Below are 21,407 nucleotides of genomic sequence, written 5' to 3' on the forward strand. Positions count from 1 at the left end.
AGGAATACAGTTTAAAACCAGTTATCTTATCATAGTGAGAAAAGAGCACCTGTGAAAACACACATTTATTTACAGATAAATGTCTGGATCCAGCAACAGTCTGTTAATACAAGAAAATGTTCCACTACCTGCACGTCTAAATGGTTACATATACTCAAAGTGTAAAAAGTGTACGTGTGTTATGGTGTGACTGATGTTAGAGCATTGTTACACATGATTTCTCTGGGTTTCTGTCCGTGACAGACTGGAGAACCCAAATCTCTAACCCGGTGTCAGCTGGGATTGGCCCTGGCCTCCCTGTGAGGCAGAATGAATGTTTTATTAAGTGTGCAAAAGCTTCTAATTGTAGCCGATCAAGATGGAGCTATAGCTTGTACAGTTTGTGCGTTTGTATTCCAGCTGTTTCCAACCTACAAGTCGCGTCCCTTTAAAGGACTGCAAGAGGTCAACAGGAAGTGGTCGATGGAACGCTTTATTTTTACCAGAGGTGGAAAGAGTACTGAAATATTCTACTCAAGTTAAAGTACCACTATTTTGATAACATTTGACCTAAGTACTCAAGTTAAAGTAAAAAGTAGCTTGTTTAAAATGTAAAAGTTACATAGTTAGTTTTTGAACACGGTTGCGGTTCGTTCTTGTGTCGGGAAAAAATATTTTAACTTTAACTTTCGATATTTCGATATATATAGAAATTAACCCCCAATGTTGTAAATCCTCGTTTCGTCGTACTGCTAACAACTGAAATAATAGATCTGCATTTATTTTGGTATTTAAAGTATCTAACCCTGAAGATTGAATGAAACAACTTCAGCTGTCACATAAATAACAGCATAGTGACAGTAAATGGCCGGTCCTGTAATAGTACTAAGTAATATTCCTATAATTATGTTACTGTAGTTGTGGTTGACTCACTGGTCTGAAATACCAGAATCATTATATTTCATATAAAACTAAAGACAATGTACACTTCACACGGAAATGACCTTGTCTTTTTTTGTCTTCTCTGTGTAACCACTGGAATTCATCTATGGTTTCTGGTCTCCATGGTGAAAAGAAAAACAGCCGCGCTCTCCTCGGCTGTAGGTGATGTCATGCTGTGAGCCTCCTGACGACCACCACAACATATGGCTGCAGATTCCAGACGAGGAGGAAATGTCACACACGTGAGTGCATACGGCTCACCACTGAAGAAAAATCCCAGTCCTCGTCTGGACAAAAGCCTCGAAGCGGATGTTTGGAGAACTTTGTGGTTTTTCTTTAATACAATAAAACACATTCCTGCTCGAGCCTCTTTGGAGGTCCAGTCTCATAGGGTTTTCCCTTCATGTGTAAATCAGAGTGTTTTAAAACTGAGTACAGCAGAGATTTCAATCAAATAACCACATAACATGTTCCTGAAACCCTGTCCATCAAAGTCTAAACATGAGGAACTCTCTCCACCCTCTGGCTGAATCAAGAACTACAACCAACAAGCATCTTTGAGATGCACATGACTTTATTAACGTTGTCGTGTCATTTGACAGCTCGGGCCGTTTGCCGTCTAATAACTGCCCAAAACCTGCAAACGTAAAACAAATGAAAGGAGAAATTAAACAAGTGAAACAGATTCTGAATCAGGTGATTACAAAAAAAAAAAAAGTCGCAGGAGGCTTACGTCACGGATCCAGTCCATGAAGGACGACACCCTGGTGAAGACGGTGGGTTTGGTGACCTGGTTGCAGTAACCAGCCGGACCGTAGCTGACCACACCGTGGACTCTCCAGGCTCCGTTGGTGTGGCAGCTCAGGGGTCCACCGGAGTCGCCCTGAGACACAGGAGAAGACACTTTGAAACCATGGTGCAGTGTATTCAGACCCTTTTATCAAGATTTGTTTCTGATGAAGCTGATATGTTGTCATGAAATCGACAATTTCAACCTTCTAGATTGTGTTTACCTTCTTCCCTGCTTTACATTTTTAGGCCATTTTGGGGAAACTCCTCTAACATTGTGGCCATGTATCATTTCAGGATCTGGATCCTCTGAAGTGTGGAAAAAGGGTCACAGTGCCACGCCGTGGGCATGTCCCATTTGGCACGCAAATCATCGACTCCTTCTCGTGCAACGTGTGCCCGTTTTAGAAGGACACATTTTGTTTGTTCTTCACAGCGGAGGCTATCCCAGAAGTCTTTGCACGCTTTTTGTAACACTGTATTACAACAAATAAACCCCCCAAAAAATAACATTACAAAAATAAGATATGATCATGATTTAATTAGATATCATTAAATCAGAGCTTTTTATCCAAACAATTTCAGCTGATTCTTCATATTATTGAATTTTTTGTTTTAAGAAGCCGAACCAGGTTTATTTGACCTTTGACCTGGTCAAACCTGTGTATGTGCTAATATTTCAAGTCCAAAATCGTCTGCTGTGAATAATCGATCATTATAGCGTGGACGTACATAATATTGTTGTTCAACTATTAATGTCTTATTTCTGCCTTGTGTCTCTCGGTATGAAACGCGTCACATTTTACTCCAGTGTGACATGAAATATTTACAAAAAATAACATTAACCGGAGGCTCCATCAAAACTAATAATAGACAGTCTCATTTCACACAGCGAAGGGCTTCCACCTCCTCCTGAGTGAGCAGCCTACGAAGTCGTCTCCTCCCTCTGCTGCACACTTGTTAGGATCCAGACTCTTTTTTGGGGGGCGGAGCAGTTATTTGCTCCTCCCATTTTCAATTTACGATTCATGTTCACCAAACTACGCGATTTATTTCGAGGAAAAATTAGAAGAACTCCTTCAGTTTCAATTTGACATAAAGTCGACGTCAAAGTCACTTCCTTCAAAGAAAATAAAAGCCCTGCTGTGCTCGTTAGTGTGTTTCCGACAAGTTTTATAGTAAAAGATATAAAAATAACTGGTGAGAAGTCCTACCACATGGATGGTTGTCCTGGTTTATATGAAGGTTAACTCGTGAATGTACAGGTATATATTACGTGTGAGGTTGAGGTCATCTGATTACCTGGCAACCTGATATGACTTCGTCCCCTCCAGCACACACCATGCTCCTCAGGGCAATGGCGCCCCACCAGTTGGGCAATGAACAGACTTTATGCTCCACCACTTTGATGAGAGCCTCCTGCATGATGGGAGTAACGCCCCCATTGTCTGTGAAGATAAAATGATTTTATGTTGTTGTTGTTGTTAATTGTATATTAATGTGCCAATCTAAGCCAATCCCTACAGTCCATGAGCCCCCAGCCGGTGATAAAACAGCTGAAATCATGAGGCAGCGTCTCTCCTGGAGCGGGAATGTCGGCGAGGGCCACGTAGCCGTTTTCATATATGTGACTGGTCAGTTTCAAGAGAGCAATATCATTTCTGAGGAAAGAGAATGCAGAAGAGTGTAAACAAAACACAAAAACACCCCTTTAACATGTGTTTTTGTTTGTTTTTTCAGCAGCTGGGCTAAATCGTCTTTCTTGTTGTTGTTATTTTACCCATTGCCAAGTTGTCCATTCCAGCCAGGATGGACAACAATTGTCTCCACGCCTACAAACTGCTCGCTGCCCTCGTACTCGTCCAGGTTGTACTCGCCCACCACGACACGGTAATGACCAGCGTCAAAACTGGGGACAGGGACATAAACATTAACACAGATAAATATAGACTTTTAGATGTTTCAGGTTCAAAATGTGCAACTTAGGGCTGGGCAAGGTTCATTATATATCACAGTCATGTTAATGCACTTTAAAAACAAGTGCTTGAAAACCACAATTAGGGCTGAAACAATGACTCGAATAATCAATTATTAATCGATTACTCATTTTCTGACAAATCGATTAATCGAGAAAATACTCGACAGATTTATCGATTTATAAATATAATCGTTAGCTGCAGCTCTAACCACAATTATCTGGCTTCTTTGCATTTAAATCAGGGGCTAAACTTCTAAAATCTTTCATTATAAAATAAGATAATCCTTTATTCGTCCCACAAGGGGACATTTGCAGTGTTACAGCAGCCAACAATCACAGCAAGGTAGAAAAGTAGAAATAAGGTGAGGAAATTAAGACTATTAAATACAATAGCTTCACTATACACAATATAAACGGTGCACTCCCTGTGCAAATTAGACTGTAATTTGCACAGGGATTGAGGTCCGTTTTAATGCGGGTGTGGTCGACTCACAGTGCCAATAAACTGTTTTAAATGATAATATGATTGTTTTTGGCGACATGACCCAGCACCAAACGTGCAAGTGAAACCAAGATACCGCATATTAAGAGAGTTCAGGGCCCCAACCTGATGATACAGTGGGCAGCAGTCATGACGAACGTGCTGGTAATAAGACTGCCTCCACACAGGTGGTAAAACGAGTGCTGGTTGCTCGAGTCATACTGGAGAGAGACCTGAGAGGACACAGAGATAGAAAGAACAAAGAACATGAAAAGCATCATATTTTAATTATGAAGAACTACTGTTAAATCAGCTGCATTTGTTTGATTTTACCTGCCATTTCCAGGTGTTGGGACTGGCATTGTTGCCTCCTACGACTCTCTCATTGTGGACCTTATGGTTGAAAGATTCCTCGGCATAAATCAGCCCTGTGACGCAGACACAGGGAACACACACAGTGTTTCAACAAAGTACGCGAGTTGAAGAGTGTGGCGGCGTTGTGCTTGGAAAACTTACCGAGGCAGGACAGAAGAGGCACGAGCCAAATCATGATGGAGCAGGGTAAGGCGCACATTTGCCGTTAACTATTTATATTAGTTTGAGCCTGGGACGACTCCAGCACGTATGAGTCAACCGTCAAGACATCTGCCAACATCAACACCTACAATCAACACAAGTGTCATTTAATATCTAAAGTACACTGAGTTTTTCTGTTCCACGTACTCTGCAAACAGTATACAGTAAAGCATACATATACAGTTAGGCCCAGAAATATTTGGACAGTGACACAATCTTCATGATTTAGGCTCTGAATGCCACCACATTGGATTTGAAATGAAACTACAATGGAATTGAAGTGCAGAATTTAAGGTTTAATTCATGGGGTTGAACAAAAATATATGATTAAACATGTAGGAATTGTAGCTATTGTTATACAAACACTCCTCATTTCAGGGGCTCAAAGTAATTGGACAAATAAACATAACCCTAAGTAAAATGTTACTTTTCAATATTTTGTTGAGAATCCTTTGCAGGCAATGACTGCCTGAAGTCTGGAACCCATGGACATCACCAAACGCTGGGTTTTCTCCTTTGTGATGCTTTGCCAGGCCTTTACTGCAGCTGTCTTCAGTTGTTGCTTGTTTGTGGGTCTTTCTGCCTTAAGTTTTGTCTTGAGCAAGTGAAATGCATGCTCGATTGGGTTGAGATCTGGTGATTGACTAGGCCATTGCAGAATATTCCACTTCTTTGCTTTAAAAAAACTCCTGGGTTGCTCTTGCAGTATGTTTTGGATCATTGTCCATCTGTACTGTGAAGCGCCGTCCGATCAACTTTGCTGCATTTGGCTGAATCTGAGCAGAAAGTATATCCCTATACACTTCAGAATTCATCCGGCTGCTTCTGTCTTTTGTCACATCATCAATAAACACAAGTGACCCAGTGCCATTGGAAGCCATGCATGCTCATGCCATCACTGCCTCCACCATGTTTTACAGAAGATGTGGTGTGCTTTGGATCATGAGCTGTTCCAATTCTTCTCCAAACTTTCATCTTCCCATCATTCTGGCACATGATCTTAGTCTCATCTGTCCAAAGAATGCTGTTCCAGAACTGGGCTGGCTTCTTCAGGTGTTTTTTGGCAAAGTCATTTCTGGCCTTTCTATTTTTGAGGCTGATTAATGGTTTGCACCTTGTGGTGAATCCTTTGTATTTACTCTCATGAAGTCTTCTCTTTATGGTAGACTTAGATATTGATACACCTACTTCCTGGAGAGTGTTCTTCACTTGAGTGGATGTTGTGAAGGGGTTTTTCTTCACCATGAAAAGGATTCTGCGATCATCGACCACTGTTGTCTTCCGTGGACGTCCAGGCCTTTTTGAGTTCCCAAGCTCACCAGTGCACTCTTTTTGTACCAAACTGTTGATTTGGTTGGCCACTGATGGATTTCTTCTTTTTTTTCAGCCTTAGGATGGTCTGTTTCACCTCCATTGAGAGCTCCTTTGACCACATGTTGTGTGTTCACAGCAACAGCTTCCAAATGCAAACACCACACCTGGAATCAACTCCAGACCTTTTAACTGCTTAATAGATGACAAGTTAACGATGGAATAGCCCATGCAGCCTTGTTTGTTTTTTTTTTGCAGCCTTCTGAGTCAATTGTCCAATTACTTTTGGTCCCTTGAAAAAGAGGCGGCTACGTATTAGAGAGCTGTAATTCCTAAACCCTTGGTCCGATTTGGATGTGAATATTCTCAAATTACAGCTGAGAGTCTGCACTTTAAGCCCATATGTGTTATATATTTGTATCCTGAATATGTTTTCGTAAACAGCTAAAATAACAAAACTTGAGTCACTGTCCAAATATTTCTGGGCCTAACTGTATATGTATATGTGTAGTTGTGGGGTCAGTGTATTCACATCTACGTTAAAATAGGAATACAGTTTAAAACCAGTTATCTTATCATAGTGAGAAAAGAGCACCTGTGAAAACACACATTTATTTACAGATAAATGTCTGGATCCAGCAACAGTCTGTTAATACAAGAAAATGTTCCACTACCTGCACGTCTAAATGGTTACATATACTCAAAGTGTAAAAAGTGTACGTGTGTTATGGTGTGACTGATGTTAGAGCATTGTTACACATGATTTCTCTGGGTTTCTGTCCGTGACAGACTGGAGAACCCAAATCTCTAACCCGGTGTCAGCTGGGATTGGCCCTGGCCTCCCTGTGAGGCAGAATGAATGTTTTATTAAGTGTGCAAAAGCTTCTAATTGTAGCCGATCAAGATGGAGCTATAGCTTGTACAGTTTGTGCGTTTGTATTCCAGCTGTTTCCAACCTACAAGTCGCGTCCCTTTAAAGGACTGCAAGAGGTCAACAGGAAGTGGTCGATGGAACGCTTTATTTTTACCAGAGGTGGAAAGAGTACTGAAATATTCTACTCAAGTTAAAGTACCACTATTTTGATAACATTTGACCTAAGTACTCAAGTTAAAGTAAAAAGTAGCTTGTTTAAAATGTAAAAGTTACATAGTTAGTTTTTGAACACGGTTGCGGTTCGTTCTTGTGTCGGGAAAAAATATTTTAACTTTAACTTTCGATATTTCGATATATATAGAAATTAACCCCCAATGTTGTAAATCCTCGTTTCGTCGTACTGCTAACAACTGAAATAATAGATCTGCATTTATTTTGGTATTTAAAGTATCTAACCCTGAAGATTGAATGAAACAACTTCAGCTGTCACATAAATAACAGCATAGTGACAGTAAATGGCCGGTCCTGTAATAGTACTAAGTAATATTCCTATAATTATGTTACTGTAGTTGTGGTTGACTCACTGGTCTGAAATACCAGAATCATTATATTTCATATAAAACTAAAGACAATGTACACTTCACACGGAAATGACCTTGTCTTTTTTTGTCTTCTCTGTGTAACCACTGGAATTCATCTATGGTTTCTGGTCTCCATGGTGAAAAGAAAAACAGCCGCGCTCTCCTCGGCTGTAGGTGATGTCATGCTGTGAGCCTCCTGACGACCACCACAACATATGGCTGCAGATTCCAGACGAGGAGGAAATGTCACACACGTGAGTGCATACGGCTCACCACTGAAGAAAAATCCCAGTCCTCGTCTGGACAAAAGCCTCGAAGCGGATGTTTGGAGAACTTTGTGGTTTTTCTTTAATACAATAAAACACATTCCTGCTCGAGCCTCTTTGGAGGTCCAGTCTCATAGGGTTTTCCCTTCATGTGTAAATCAGAGTGTTTTAAAACTGAGTACAGCAGAGATTTCAATCAAATAACCACATAACATGTTCCTGAAACCCTGTCCATCAAAGTCTAAACATGAGGAACTCTCTCCACCCTCTGGCTGAATCAAGAACTACAACCAACAAGCATCTTTGAGATGCACATGACTTTATTAACGTTGTCGTGTCATTTGACAGCTCGGGCCGTTTGCCGTCTAATAACTGCCCAAAACCTGCAAACGTAAAACAAATGAAAGGAGAAATTAAACAAGTGAAACAGATTCTGAATCAGGTGATTACAAAAAAAAAAAAAGTCGCAGGAGGCTTACGTCACGGATCCAGTCCATGAAGGACGACACCCTGGTGAAGACGGTGGGTTTGGTGACCTGGTTGCAGTAACCAGCCGGACCGTAGCTGACCACACCGTGGACTCTCCAGGCTCCGTTGGTGTGGCAGCTCAGGGGTCCACCGGAGTCGCCCTGAGACACAGGAGAAGACACTTTGAAACCATGGTGCAGTGTATTCAGACCCTTTTATCAAGATTTGTTTCTGATGAAGCTGATATGTTGTCATGAAATCGACAATTTCAACCTTCTAGATTGTGTTTACCTTCTTCCCTGCTTTACATTTTTAGGCCATTTTGGGGAAACTCCTCTAACATTGTGGCCATGTATCATTTCAGGATCTGGATCCTCTGAAGTGTGGAAAAAGGGTCACAGTGCCACGCCGTGGGCATGTCCCATTTGGCACGCAAATCATCGACTCCTTCTCGTGCAACGTGTGCCCGTTTTAGAAGGACACATTTTGTTTGTTCTTCACAGCGGAGGCTATCCCAGAAGTCTTTGCACGCTTTTTGTAACACTGTATTACAACAAATAAACCCCCCAAAAAATAACATTACAAAAATAAGATATGATCATGATTTAATTAGATATCATTAAATCAGAGCTTTTTATCCAAACAATTTCAGCTGATTCTTCATATTATTGAATTTTTTGTTTTAAGAAGCCGAACCAGGTTTATTTGACCTTTGACCTGGTCAAACCTGTGTATGTGCTAATATTTCATGTCCAAAATCGTCTGCTGTGAATAATCGATCATTATAGCGTGGACGTACATAATATTGTTGTTCAACTATTAATGTCTTATTTCTGCCTTGTGTCTCTCGGTATGAAACGCGTCACATTTTACTCCAGTGTGACATGAAATATTTACGAAAAATAACATTAACCGGAGACTCCATCAAAACTAATAATAGACAGTCTCATTTCACACAGTGAAGGACTTCCACCTCCTCCTGAGTGAGCAGCTTACGAAGTCGTCTCCTCCCACGGCTGCACACTTGTTAGGATCCAGACTCTTTTTTGGGGGGCGGAGCAGTTATTTGCTCCTCCCATTTTCAATTTTCGATTCATGTTCACCAGACTACGCGATTTATTTCGAGGAAAAAGAAGAACTCCTTCAGTTTCAATTTGACAAAAAGTCGACGTCAAAGTCACTTCCTTCAAAGAAAATAAAAGCCCTGCTGTGCTCGTGTTTCCGTCAAGTTTTATAGTAAAAGATATAAAAAAAACTAATAAATTAATTAATAAATTAAAAAAACTGGACAAATTTAATCGAATCGAATCGATTTTAAGTGTATTCTTCGTTGGGTGAAACCGCCCTTTAATACTTTAAATGAACTGTAACTGGTGAGCAGTCCTACCATAGGGATGGTTATCCTGGTTATATGAAGGTTAACTCGTGAATGTACAGGTATATATTACGTGTGAGGTTGAGGTCATCTGATTACCTGGCAACCTGATATGACTCCGTCCCCTCCAGCACACACCATGCTCCTCAGGGCAATGGAGCCCCACCAGTTGGGCGATGAACAGACTTTATGCTCCACCACTCTGATGGGAGCCTCCTGCATGATGGAAGGAACGCCCCCATAGTCTGTGAAGAAAAAATTATTTTATGTTGTTGTTGTTAATTGTATATTAATGTGCCAATCTAAGCCAATCCCTACAGTCCATGAGCCCCCAGCCGGTGATATAACAGTTGAAATCATGAGGCAGCATCTCTCCTGGAGCGGGAAGTTCGGCGATGGCCACGTAGCCGTTGTCATATATGTGACTGGTCAGTTTCAAGAGAGCAATATCATTTCTGAGGAAAGAGAATGCAGAAGAGTGTAAACAAAACACAAAAACACCCCTTTAACATGTGTTTTTGTTTGTTTTTTCAGCAGCTGGGCTAAATCGTCTTTCTTGTTGTTGTTGTTATTTTACCCATTGCCAAGTTGTCCGTTCCAGCCAGGATGGACAACAATCGCCTCCACGCGTACGAACTGCTCGCTGCCCTCGTACTCGTCCAGGTTGTACTCGCCCACCACGACACGGTAATGACCAGCGTCAAAACTGGGGACAGGGACATAAACATTAACACAAGATAAATATAGACTTTTAGATGTTTCAGGTTCAAAATGTGCAACTTAGGGCTGGGCAAGGTTCATTATATATCACAGTCATGTTAATTCACTTTAAAAACACACTGACACACAAGTGCTTGAAAACCACAATTAGGGCTGAAACAATGACTCGAATTATCGATTATTAATCGATTAATCGAGAAAACACTCGACAGATTTATCGATTTATAAATATAATCGTTAGCTGCAGCTCTAACCACAATTATCTGGCTTCTTTGCATTTAAATCAGGGGCTAAACTTCTAAAATCTTTCATTATAAAATAAGATAATCCTTTATTCGTCCCACAAGGGGACATTTGCAGTGTTACAGCAGCCAATAATCACAGCAAGGTAGAAAAGTAGAAATAAGGTGAGGAAATAAAGACTATTAAATACAACAATAGCTTCACTATACACAATATACACAGTATAAACGGTGCACTCCCTGTGCAAATTACAGTATAATTTGCACAGGGAGTGCACCGTTTATTGAGGTCCGTTTTAATGCGGGTGTGGTCGACTCACAGTGCCAATAAACTGTTTTAAATGATAATATGAATGTTTTTGACGACATGACCCAGCCCCAAACGTGCAAGTGAAACCACGATACCGCATATTAAGAGAGTTCAGGGCCCCAACCTGATGATACAGTGGGCAGCAGTCATGACGAACGTGCTGCTAATAAGACTGCCTCCACACAGGTGGTAAAACGAGTCCTGGTTGCTCGAGTCATACTGGAGAGAGACCTGAGAGGACACAGAGATAGAAAGAACATAGAACATGAAAAGCATCATATTTTAATTATGAAGAACTACTGTTAAATCAGCTGCATTTGTTTGATTTTACCTGCCATTTCCAGGTGTTGGGACTGGCATTGTTGCCTCCTATGACTCTCTCATTGTGGACCTTATGGTTGAAAGATTCCTCGGCATAAATCAGCCCTGTGACGCAGACACAGGGAACACACACAGTGTTTCAACAAAGTACGCGAGTTGAAGAGTGTGGCGGTGTTGTGCTTGGAAAACTTACCGAGGCAGGACAAAAGAGGCACGAGCCAAATCATGATGGAGCAGGGTAAGGCACACATTTGCCGTTAACTATTTATATTAGTTTGAGCCTGGGACAACTCCAGCATGTATGAGTCAACCATCAAGACATCTGCCAACATCAACACCTACAATCAACACAAGTGTCATTTAATATCTAAAGTACACTGAGTTTTTATAGAAAATAGTGTCATTTTAGATTTATTTTCCACGTAGTCTGCAAACATATACAGTAAAGCATACATATATATGTATATGTGTAGTTGTGGGGTCAGTGTATTCACATCTACGTTAAAATAGGAATACATTTTAAAACCAGTTATCTTATCATAGTGAGAAAAGAGCACCTGTGAAAACACAAATTTATTTCCAGATAAATGTCTGGATCCAGCAACAGTCTGTTAATACAAGAAAATGTTCCACTACCTGCACGTCTAAATGGTTACATATACTCAAAGTGTAAAAAGTGTACGTGTGTTATGGTGTGACTGATGTTAGAGCATTGTTACACAGGATTTCTCTGGGTTTCTTAGAGAACCCAAATCTCTAACCCGGTGTCAGCTGGGATTGGCCCTGGCCTCCCTGTGAGGCAGAATGAATGTTTTATTAAGTGTGCAAAAGCTTCTAATTGTAGCCGATCAAGATGGAGCTATAGCTTGTACAGTTTGTGCGTTTGTATTCCAGCTGTTTCCAACCTACAAGTCGCGTCCCTTTAAAGCGTCCCTGCAAGAGGTCAACAGGAAGTGGTCGATGGAACGCTTTATTTTTTACCAGAGGTGGAAAGAGTACTGAAATATTCTACTCAAGTTAAAGTACCACTATTTTGATAACATTTGACCTAAGTACTCAAGTTAAAGTAAAAAGTAGCTTGTTTAAAATGTAAAAGTTACATAGTTAGTTTTTGAACACGGTTGGGGTTCGTTCTTGTGTCGTGAAAAAATATTTCAACTTTAACTTTCGATGTTTTGTGTGAAATGTGAACTGTAAATTAACCCCCAATGTTGTAAATCCTCATTTTGTCGTACTGCTAACAACTGAAATAATAGATCTGCATTTATTTTGGTATTTAAAGTATCTAACCCTGAAGATTGAATGAAACAACTTCAGCTGTCAAATAAATAACAGCATAGTGACAGTAAATGGCCGGTGCTGTAATAGTACTAAATAATATTACTATAATTATGTTACTGTAGTTGTGGTTGACTCACTGGTCTGAAATATCAGAATAATTATAATTCATATAAGATTAAAGACAATGTACACTTCACACTTTTTTTGTCTTCTCTGTGTAACCACTGGAATTCATCTATGGTTTCTGGTCTCCATGGTTAAGAGAAAAACAGCCACGCTCTGTCCTGTGTAGGTGATGTCATGCTGTGAGCCTCCTGACGACCACCACAACATATGGCTGCAGATTCCAGACAAGGAGGAAATGTCACACTCGTGAGTGCATACAGCTCACATTTGGCCACGATGAAAGAAAATTCAGTTCTCGTCTGGACAAAAGCCTTGACGATGCTTGATGTTTGGAGAACTTTGTGGTTTTCTTGAACACATCAAAACACATTCCCATGAAAGCCTCTTTGGCAAATGGAGTTTTTCTTCAATGTGTTAGGATTTTAAAATCCATCAAATAACCAACATGTTCCTGAAACTGTGAAGAAAAGCACAGAAACACTGTCCATCAAAGCCTGATCGCTTCTCAGTGTAGACATGAGGAACTTCTGCCACCTACTGGCTGAATTAAGAAATACAACCAAACACCTTCCAGACATAAATACAACCCAACAATGTTTAGTGAATTACGAACAGGACATAACCAGTCAGGAGTGGGTGAATGTTTTGTTGCACTGCAACATGTTGTGATCAAACATTGAAAGAATATCACTCAAAAGCTTGTACATCTTATCATAGTGAGAAGAGAGCAGCTGTATTCATGCACAGGTGAAAGGCTCAAACACACATTCTACTCCCGATAAGTGTCTCAAACTAAATCCAGACTTGACTTCATTCAAAACCATTTATTTCTTATAAAATCTAAAAATAATATGTAAATACATGTACCAAAATGTACTTATTTTTAGTTTTTCGTGGAAATGTGGTGCTTGTTCTCAGTAGTGGGTGAGCGATTAAAGGTCAGCCGGGACAGATAAGACTTGTGTCCAAATGAGGGGACAGATTCCAACCAAAATAATGTGTTTTTCACAATGTTTAAAGGTAACTGTGTATAATGTGTGTGTATAAATTAACTAAGTAACTTGTAAATTAAAGTATTAAAGTACTTTTTTTTTTTTAAACAATTTCTTTATTGATTTTAAGCATAGTCAGATATGCAGTTTAGACAAGTACTTTTACTTGTACTTAAGTAAACGTTTATTAAAAAAATAGTGGTCCCAATATTTCACTACTCTCTGAGGAACGTCAACTTTTCATGAATGAAATGACAACCACTGTTGTCCGTTTCCTGGCAACAGCACAGAGTCAAGTCGAGAGCAGCCGAATCGCTCGATGTTATCCTTGAGATCGATTTTTCTGCCATCTTTATTTATTAGTTTGGCCTAGCCGTGCAGTCAGCAGCGCGCGCCGCCTGCTGCTGCTGTGTCAGCCTGTCCTCGGCTGTTAGCGCTAGCCTTTAGCCTGAAGCAGGCAGCAGCAGCAGTAGCCGTGTAGCTTCCAGTAATATGCCTTCTAACGTGGCTCTACCTCAGTGACATTGAGTTAGTGCTCGTCAAACGTGACCGTTAAAGGCCATGGGGCTTCCGCAGAGCTCGTTTTTGTCGGACGGTGGAAGTAACAGTGGATATCATGTACACGGGGTAAGTTGTGATGTGACGCAAGGTTACACACACACACACACACACACACACAGCTGCAGAGTGTCCCATTTTGCTCACTCACAGTCTTATGCCTTTGCCAACTTTACTGAACTGAGTAGCTATATTTATGTGAGAAGAAGCAAGTGTAGTAGGTTGTTAATAAGTGACAGGCTGTAATTGTAATTCTATATAATTGTAGTCGCTCGTACAGTGACCGCGGTTCACAGCGTCCGCCCATGATGAGGTGGCATTTGGAACAAACCCAAGTTACCGCGGTTTGCTGTAACAACTGCTCAGTTCACACCGCTGAAAAACACCGTTTAATGCTAGCACCGATCATGGTTACATGTCAGGCTCATCATCATGAGGAGGGAACATCTGCTGCTGTGAAATATTGTTTTACAGCAACGATAATCTGACAGCTGCAGTTTCTTAAATCGACACATGGGGGCGACTATAGCTACAGTATTTATTCTTTATGCTTATACGTGTGTCCCAAACTTTTTATATTGTGGACACCCACCTTTTAAACTCGATATAATATGTAGAGCTGCAACTAACGATTATTATCACCATCGATTAATTTCCTTGATTAATCATTTGGTCCATAATATTTCAGAAAATGTGGATCAGTGTTTCTCAAACCTGGAAACAATCCTGTTTTGTCCATGTAACCAAAAAAATATTCACATTTAAGAAGTTGACAAATCAGAAAACGTAGTCGTCGATTCATTTTTTTCAGCCCTGAGAATTTGGCTGACCCTAATTGCAATGTAATGGTGATGGAAGCCAATATCGCCACAAAGTTTCTGACTATTTTTACTGCCATTCTTTCAGATTCAGAAGGACTCACCTGCTCTGAAGGCCGGTCTGGAGCCGTTTTTTGACTTTATCCTCTCGATAGGAAACACCCGACTGGTAAGTAGACATTTGTGACTCTGAATTCAAGACGAGGTGCTTTAATTAACAAGTACCCAGGCCAAATTCCAAAAATATTATTAAATGGTAATCATCAGATTTATCTGGATGGGATTTGAATTAATAAATTCTTACATTTATGAGGTGAATTGTGAGTTTAATACATTAGATGAGGGTCAGCGGTTGTATTTTAAGCACAGCAAGTGGTTTATCTTATAAGACAACACTAAACACCTATTAACTTCTTTTCAGACAGTTTGTGTGTTGTAGAATGTTATTCTGTGCATGCTTCTGTGCTGTGTTTCACCAAAAACCAAACAACCTATGACAATGACAACAAATTGATGGTCTCCTTATTATAACATTTAAACATCAGACCTTCATTATAGCCTCATAAGGTAAAGGTCTGCTGCCATAGTCTAATTTTAATGTTCCTGTGCATGTCATTTGGTTTGCCGTTATCTGTGCTCTCTCTCAGCTGGGTTGTTCAAAACCTCTCTGTTTCCTCCAGAATAAAGAGAGCGACTTGCTAAAAGACCTTCTAAAGGCCAATGTCGAAAAAGAGGTCAGACTCGAAGTGTACAACTCTAAGACGCAGCGGGTTAGGGAACTGGAGGTGACGCCCAGTAACATGTGGGGTGGTCAGGGCCTGCTGGGGGCCAGTGTCCGCTTCTGCAACTTTGAAGGAGCCAATGAGAACGTGTGGCACGTCCTGGTAAGTCAAATCTGTCTCTCTTTGTTTAATCTTTATCTATTGACATTTTGCTGACCTTAATGCAATAGCAACCTGTTTTCTCTGAGGTAATAGGCAGCACAATTTGTTTTAGTTAGTCTGAAGGCAAAAGAGTGGCAGGTAGCCAAACTAAAGCTACTTCAATTTCATGCCCAATTTTACTTGAACTTTCAACATCATACTCTTATTAAGAGGTCGTTGTTACCATTTAATTTTTGGCTCAACGGTTATAAGGGCTGGTTCACATTTACCTCACTCTGCTTAACATCACAAGCCCGCATTTCGGTTCATACATAAACGAGGGTCACCATCAATCTAGTGTCCATACATGTAGATTCAATCTCATATTCAATTTAAGTAGTGGCGATTTCTCACCTGGAAATTGCTCTCCAATTTGCTTCCATGGTTTCTTTTAACCAAAACTTAAGTGAGCCACCAATTGAACTTGTACAATGCAGAATACGGTCCCTGAGAAATCAAACTGAAGAAATGCTCAGATTTATCCACATAGGGTCCGTTTGGACCAACATAGAAGAGGGAGGGTGACAGATTTTAAGTCGCACAGACCTTAGCAGAGCTCTGGACACACAGAAAGTGTGACCGAGACCTAATGACAAACTAACCGATCTATTTATTTTTAAATAAAATGTCCTCATAATATTCTTTTCCTATTCAGGATCTAGAACCTAATTCTCCTGCGGCACTGGCCGGCCTTATTGCACATGACGACTTCATTGTGGGAGCTGACCAAGTGTTACAAGACGTACGTTTTTCCTGTGGTCTGCTCTGGTTCAACACAAATCAATATATTTAAAGACATCTGCCCACGTAGAAATTGTGTTACAACGTTTCAAATTAAATTTTGTAACCCATGCAGTCTGAAGATTTCTTCTCAATGATTGAGGCCAGCGAGGGGAAGCCACTGAAGCTGCTGGTGTACAACACAAACACGGATCAATGCAGGGAGGTTGTGGTGACTCCCAACGGCGCATGGGGAGGAGAAGGAAGGTAGGCTTTGGTAAATAATTAAGCATTTATCACATTTGTGTCACTGTGTCGCTTTTATAGAGATGCAATAAACATGCATAACCTATGCCGTCTTTGTGTTATATCTCAGCTTGGGCTGTGGGATCGGCTATGGATATTTGCACAGGATCCCAACTCGTCCGATTCAACCTAACAACCAGAATAAAAGTGTTTTGGAGTCCACTATCACTGTCAGCAGTGAAGAGCCAGTTGCAAGTGACCACACTGAGGTACAGATGATCATATCTTTGTTTATCTTAACTTATTCTCTGGTGAAGACTTAAGTGAACACAGATTTTCTCTCTCTTTAGGTGCCTTCTGTGGCCGAAAGTGTCCCTCCCAGCATTAGCAACGCAGACTTGATTAAAAATGAAGTGCAGGAAATGTTGCTGACCTCACCCACACATCCACCTCTTGACCTAAGTAATCACATTTCACAAAGCATAAATGTACTTAACCCTCAGCGTCTGACGTACGTCTTTGAATGTGTATTTTCCTCACCAAACATTCGCCCATTTTTATGCAAATTGCAGGTATTTCTGACCTCCCTGAAACAGTGACTCCAGACTTATCGGATATAGTTTCCAACATCGACATAAGCCAGAGCTCCATGTTTAATAATTACGACTCTGGTGATCGGTCTCTTTTGGGTAAGTACCTGTACAACCTCTATAAGTGACACAATGAAATGTTTTAGTTGTGTTTTCAGTCAAACTCCAACCTGTTTGCTGCTGTCTCACTTTATTAAGGCAACGTTGCTCTTGCCTCCGTCTGTCTTGATATGAAACAAATCACTTCCTGTTAGAGCTGAAACAATTAATCGATAAATCGATTATTAATCGATTACTAAATTAATCGACAACTATGTTGATAATCGATTAATCGGTTTGAAGCTTTTTTCATGATTAAAACATAATTTACGATTGTTTAAGCTTCTTAAATGTTTTTGCTCTGGATAACAAAGAAATCATTAAAAGTTAATCATTTTGGTCATCATCATTTCCAGGTTTGACAAACACCGATCAACTTTTGTAAGGTTTTCTGATATTTTATGGAATGAATCGATTATGGAAATAATCGTTAGTTGCAGCTCTACTTCCTGTGCTGCGTGGGAATGTTACTAAATGTCATGAGAGCGAACTACTGCTTTACTGAAAAATACAAAGAGAATCACGTGTAGCTGATGGGCCTAATTAACGTTATTTGACATTAGTTTAAATTTAACAGACAGTTACAGTGATTACACTTTCCTTCCTTACAGATACCTCATCGTTCCTAAGACCTTCATCTCCAGAGACGCAGGAAGCAGAATCTGATATGCAGAAAACTGAGCAGGAGCCTGCCGTTGACCCGATCACTGCGACCTCTCTGAGCCGAGAGCCGGTAGACGGTGACTCCGTCGTCCTTGAAGTGGCCATAGAAAGCCTGTGTGACACAAATAACCCAGGTATGCAAGATACTGTCTCTGCACCATCGCACTCCGCCAGTATCATGGAGGAGGAGGAGATGACAGAGGCTGCTGCTGCTACTGCTACAGACACTTAAGATGCCCAGAGAATAAGTTACCTTTCATCTCATTACGCATAGACGATTACGAGCACATTATACGGAAAAAGCTTCCTCACGTGATTGTAAGTTGCTTCACTGGAAATTATTTTTGATTCACAAGAGTTTTATTTATATCCAAGTGCCACTGCTGCATGCTGAATTGCACATTTAGGAAAGACGGCACACTGGAGTGGAGAGCTGGTCGAAAGCTATAACAATATGAATGTATCAATGTATAATTTAGACTTTAGTGTGTGTGTGTCTCAACATGGAGCAGAATGAAGCCTTAGTTGAGTAGTCGCTGTTAAAAGTCACCACAATTTGCACAAAAAAAAAAAAAGACTAAGGTGAATAATGCTCTTCCAATAATCACCTTCTAAAACGCTTGAGGTGGTGTTCACGTAGATCCATTGTTTGATTTTATTGTTTACAATTTTAAAATGTGGGTATTTTCAGTTTTTGGGATGAATTTTGATCCGGGTGCACGTAAAAAAAATTAATATATATATATTTATATGATTTTAATCTCAGGCATCAACCATTTAAAGCCTTTTTGTCTCATGTTTGACTTTGAATCGGTGCGAATGACAGCACGTTTGATTGACTTGTAGATTTTAAGTAAATTTGATTGTTTATGATTTTTATGGATGGGTGTAAATATTTAAATATTTATTAAAAAAGAAAAAAAAGAAAAAGATGAACCTGCATCTGTCATGGTCTTTATTCTAGGAGACGTGCGTTACTGCAGTAAAGTGTCAGTATTTTCGTTTGGGAGCTAATTTTTTGGCAAGTGAAATACTGCATTTTTTTTATTCTATTAGCCTTTTACAGGTGTTTTACCACTTTACAAAAGGAGTGAGCTGGCCATAATCTGTCAGATATAATCCCATAGAACACAATCAGTCATTTTAAGGCAGAAACAGAATCTTTTCCACAGCTTAATGAAATCGAAAACCTGGATTTAACCAGTTGTTATTGACCTTTATGGGTATTTCAATGTGTAAAAAAGACTTGTGTGGACAATAATCTGTTTAATATGAGCAACATGAAGGAAATTAATCAAATCAGTAACAATCCTCCAGACAAGTAAGAACTGCACTGTGAAATGTTATGTGGTTGTCATGGCTCTTTTCTGAGTATATCTGTTTAAGTCTAAATCAGTATAATCATGGTTCAGACAGCAGGTGTCAGCAAAATCCTCTTTATAGATTCCAACGTGAACATCTATTGCAGCCTAAAAATGAGAGCGAGCAGAGTCTCTGCCTCCTTTATCATATTTTCAGGGATTAATGGAGACATGAAAATGTTTCCATTTGGCATTTTTTTGCAAAAATCCTATTTCCTCTTTGGCCTTTTCACTACAAATGATGGGAATTCATCAATGAGAGTGGGAGTAGTTTCCGTGAGCAGAGGAAACTGAAAATAAATCCTTTTATTGATATAATCTAGAGCTGCATATTAAGACACTGGAAACATATCATAGTATCATATTATTTCCAGAAATGGCCACAACATAGTGTTGTATCCAGAAGCAAGTAATGCTACTTAGATGTTCATAATGATGTCAACAAAAAGATGCAGTATATAAGATATCATGACGATTGTATTTGCCCTTTGCACTCTTTTTGATCCAGCGCTGAGAATCCCTTTGTTTGGACAATTGATCACTGTGCACATTTTACATCAGATTACACAAATATCTGTGAGACCCAGAAAATGCAAAAAAAAAAAAAACTAAGTATGGAGGCTGCAGTAACAGAAGGGGGGGGGGGGGGATATGTCTCAATTATTTACCAGGCTACTCTTCAGATGAAGGGGGGGGGATGGGCATTATGGGAGAGAAAACACTGTGAGAGGAAGATGGATTTGTCTTTATCCACCAGAGAGTGAGAGGTACACTTAAGGACACTCTCCTCTGGCACACCTGTGTACCTGTCTGCGTCTGTCTCACATGAATATATGTGTTCTGCCCAACACTGAAATAGATTTAGATCCCCAGGTTTATTAAATCTACACCTATCACCTATTTTCCTGCCAGAGACCCTGGGCGTAAATATGCTGTTTCAGAGCCTTCCGTGTTCCAGTCACAGCATCGTTTTAGGAAAGCATCCCGAGGCAAACGCCAGCAGCTTGCGTGCCAGGAGGAGCCGAGGGGGTGAAGCTGCATAAAAGGGGGTTCACCTCTGAAGGAAACATGCCCTGCCTTCATTTTCCTCCCTTTCCTGAGAACATTTTCAAAGGACACTGTGACGCAGCTGAACCCTCCTGTCAGCCTGGCTCTACGTCAAACCCCCGGAGAGGCTCGATTCACAGGCGCCAGCATAGTGCCCTGTGCTTCAGCCTGTCACTGCAGCATGACAAATTGTGAAATAGAATAAGTGTAAGGAAAGAGAGAAGGGAGGCATCCCTGGAATGAATGAATGAATGAATGGGTGGGAAAAAAATTGGAAGTGTTGTATTAAAAAAAAAAAAAAAAAATGAGCAAGTAATTTCTTCAAATCACAGTTGCCCGTTTGACTCCTTTTGGGGGAAAAGATAGGCTGGCATATGTGGACGCTCGTGTGAAAGGAAGTTAAATATAGCTCCTCGGTGGCATCCACAGTTCTGTGTGCATGTGTGAACACAAATACTTCTCACACCCTTCTTCTACCTTCCCACCTTAATCACAGATACACTCGCTGTAAGTTGGCCTAATTTGGAGGTGCTGGGATGGAGGTGCTATTTGCATGCGAGCGTTCTGCAGTGTTTCGTCATTGTGTGCACACAGGAGCCAGGGAATAATCCCGGAGAAGTGCCCGCCTGTGTCAGACCGCTAATAAACAGACCATAATTGCAATGAAAGAGCTCTGCCCACACTGAGGAAACCTGAACTTGTTAGAAAAGATGCTTTCATCTCCTCATTAACAGCTGCTGCTTCCTATTCTTCACTTGCTTCTTCTGTAT

General features: G+C 40.4%; 3 protein-coding genes across 4 annotated transcripts; 1 reads left to right on the top strand and 2 right to left on the bottom strand.

The window, feature by feature from the left end:
- Positions 1 to 1,477: 1,477 nt before the first annotated feature.
- LOC131459470 (elastase-1-like) lies at positions 1,478 to 4,814 on the bottom strand. The gene is made up of 8 exons (XM_058629344.1): positions 4,686 to 4,814; positions 4,503 to 4,597; positions 4,296 to 4,402; positions 3,491 to 3,619; positions 3,235 to 3,371; positions 3,013 to 3,158; positions 1,655 to 1,804; positions 1,478 to 1,558 (listed from the first exon to the last, which is right to left on the bottom strand). The coding sequence occupies exons 1-8, from the start codon at positions 4,741 to 4,743 to the stop codon at positions 1,541 to 1,543; spliced, it is 840 nt and encodes a 279-aa protein (XP_058485327.1). The 5' UTR covers positions 4,744 to 4,814; the 3' UTR covers positions 1,478 to 1,540.
- A 3,265-nt stretch (positions 4,815 to 8,079) lies between these two features.
- LOC131472851 (elastase-1-like) lies at positions 8,080 to 11,563 on the bottom strand. The gene is made up of 8 exons (XM_058650328.1): positions 11,407 to 11,563; positions 11,224 to 11,318; positions 11,017 to 11,123; positions 10,198 to 10,326; positions 9,939 to 10,075; positions 9,720 to 9,865; positions 8,257 to 8,406; positions 8,080 to 8,160 (listed from the first exon to the last, which is right to left on the bottom strand). Exons 1-8 carry the CDS (start codon positions 11,462 to 11,464, stop codon positions 8,143 to 8,145), a joined length of 840 nt encoding a protein of 279 aa, XP_058506311.1. The 5' UTR covers positions 11,465 to 11,563; the 3' UTR covers positions 8,080 to 8,142.
- On the top strand, positions 11,163 to 19,150 carry LOC131472840 (Golgi reassembly-stacking protein 1-like). 2 transcript variants are annotated; one of them, XM_058650316.1, is made up of 10 exons: positions 11,163 to 11,451; positions 12,787 to 12,866; positions 15,077 to 15,157; positions 15,669 to 15,872; positions 16,567 to 16,653; positions 16,768 to 16,898; positions 17,008 to 17,146; positions 17,228 to 17,339; positions 17,450 to 17,566; positions 18,178 to 19,150. In XM_058650316.1, exons 2-10 carry the CDS (start codon positions 12,828 to 12,830, stop codon positions 18,459 to 18,461), a joined length of 1,194 nt encoding a protein of 397 aa, XP_058506299.1. In that variant the 5' UTR covers positions 11,163 to 11,451; positions 12,787 to 12,827; the 3' UTR covers positions 18,462 to 19,150. The 2 variants fall into 2 exon arrangements, with proteins under 2 accessions (XP_058506299.1, XP_058506290.1); XM_058650307.1 differs by lacking the exons at positions 11,163 to 11,451; positions 12,787 to 12,866 and adding an exon at positions 14,005 to 14,239.
- Positions 19,151 to 21,407: the final 2,257 nt, after the last annotated feature.

The sequence above is a fragment of the Solea solea genome, chromosome 1, assembly GCF_958295425.1.
Source record: "Solea solea chromosome 1, fSolSol10.1, whole genome shotgun sequence".
Classification (NCBI taxonomy): Eukaryota; Metazoa; Chordata; class Actinopteri; order Pleuronectiformes; family Soleidae; genus Solea; species Solea solea.

Coding starts and splice junctions, on each gene's coding strand:
- LOC131459470 (XM_058629344.1), bottom strand. CDS start 4,743: ATGTGCGCCTTACCCTGCTCCATCATGATTTGGCTCGTGCCTCTTCTG. Junction 4,403..4,502: donor CCAACACCTGGAAATGGCAG/GTAAAATCAAAC, acceptor GTGTCCTCTCAG/GTCTCTCTCCAGTATGACTC. Junction 3,620..4,295: donor GCTGCCCACTGTATCATCAG/GTTGGGGCCCTG, acceptor CCCTGTCCCCAG/TTTTGACGCTGGTCATTACC.
- LOC131472851 (XM_058650328.1), bottom strand. CDS start 11,464: ATGTGTGCCTTACCCTGCTCCATCATGATTTGGCTCGTGCCTCTTTTG. Junction 10,327..11,016: donor GCTGCCCACTGTATCATCAG/GTTGGGGCCCTG, acceptor CCCTGTCCCCAG/TTTTGACGCTGGTCATTACC. Junction 8,407..9,719: donor GAGTCATATCAGGTTGCCAG/GTAATCAGATGA, acceptor CCTGTGTCTCAG/GGCGACTCCGGTGGACCCCT.
- LOC131472840 (XM_058650307.1), top strand. CDS start 14,174: ATGGGGCTTCCGCAGAGCTCGTTTTTGTCGGACGGTGGAAGTAACAGT. Junction 17,147..17,227: donor TTGCAAGTGACCACACTGAG/GTACAGATGATC, acceptor CTCTCTCTTTAG/GTGCCTTCTGTGGCCGAAAG. Junction 17,340..17,449: donor ACATCCACCTCTTGACCTAA/GTAATCACATTT, acceptor TGCAAATTGCAG/GTATTTCTGACCTCCCTGAA.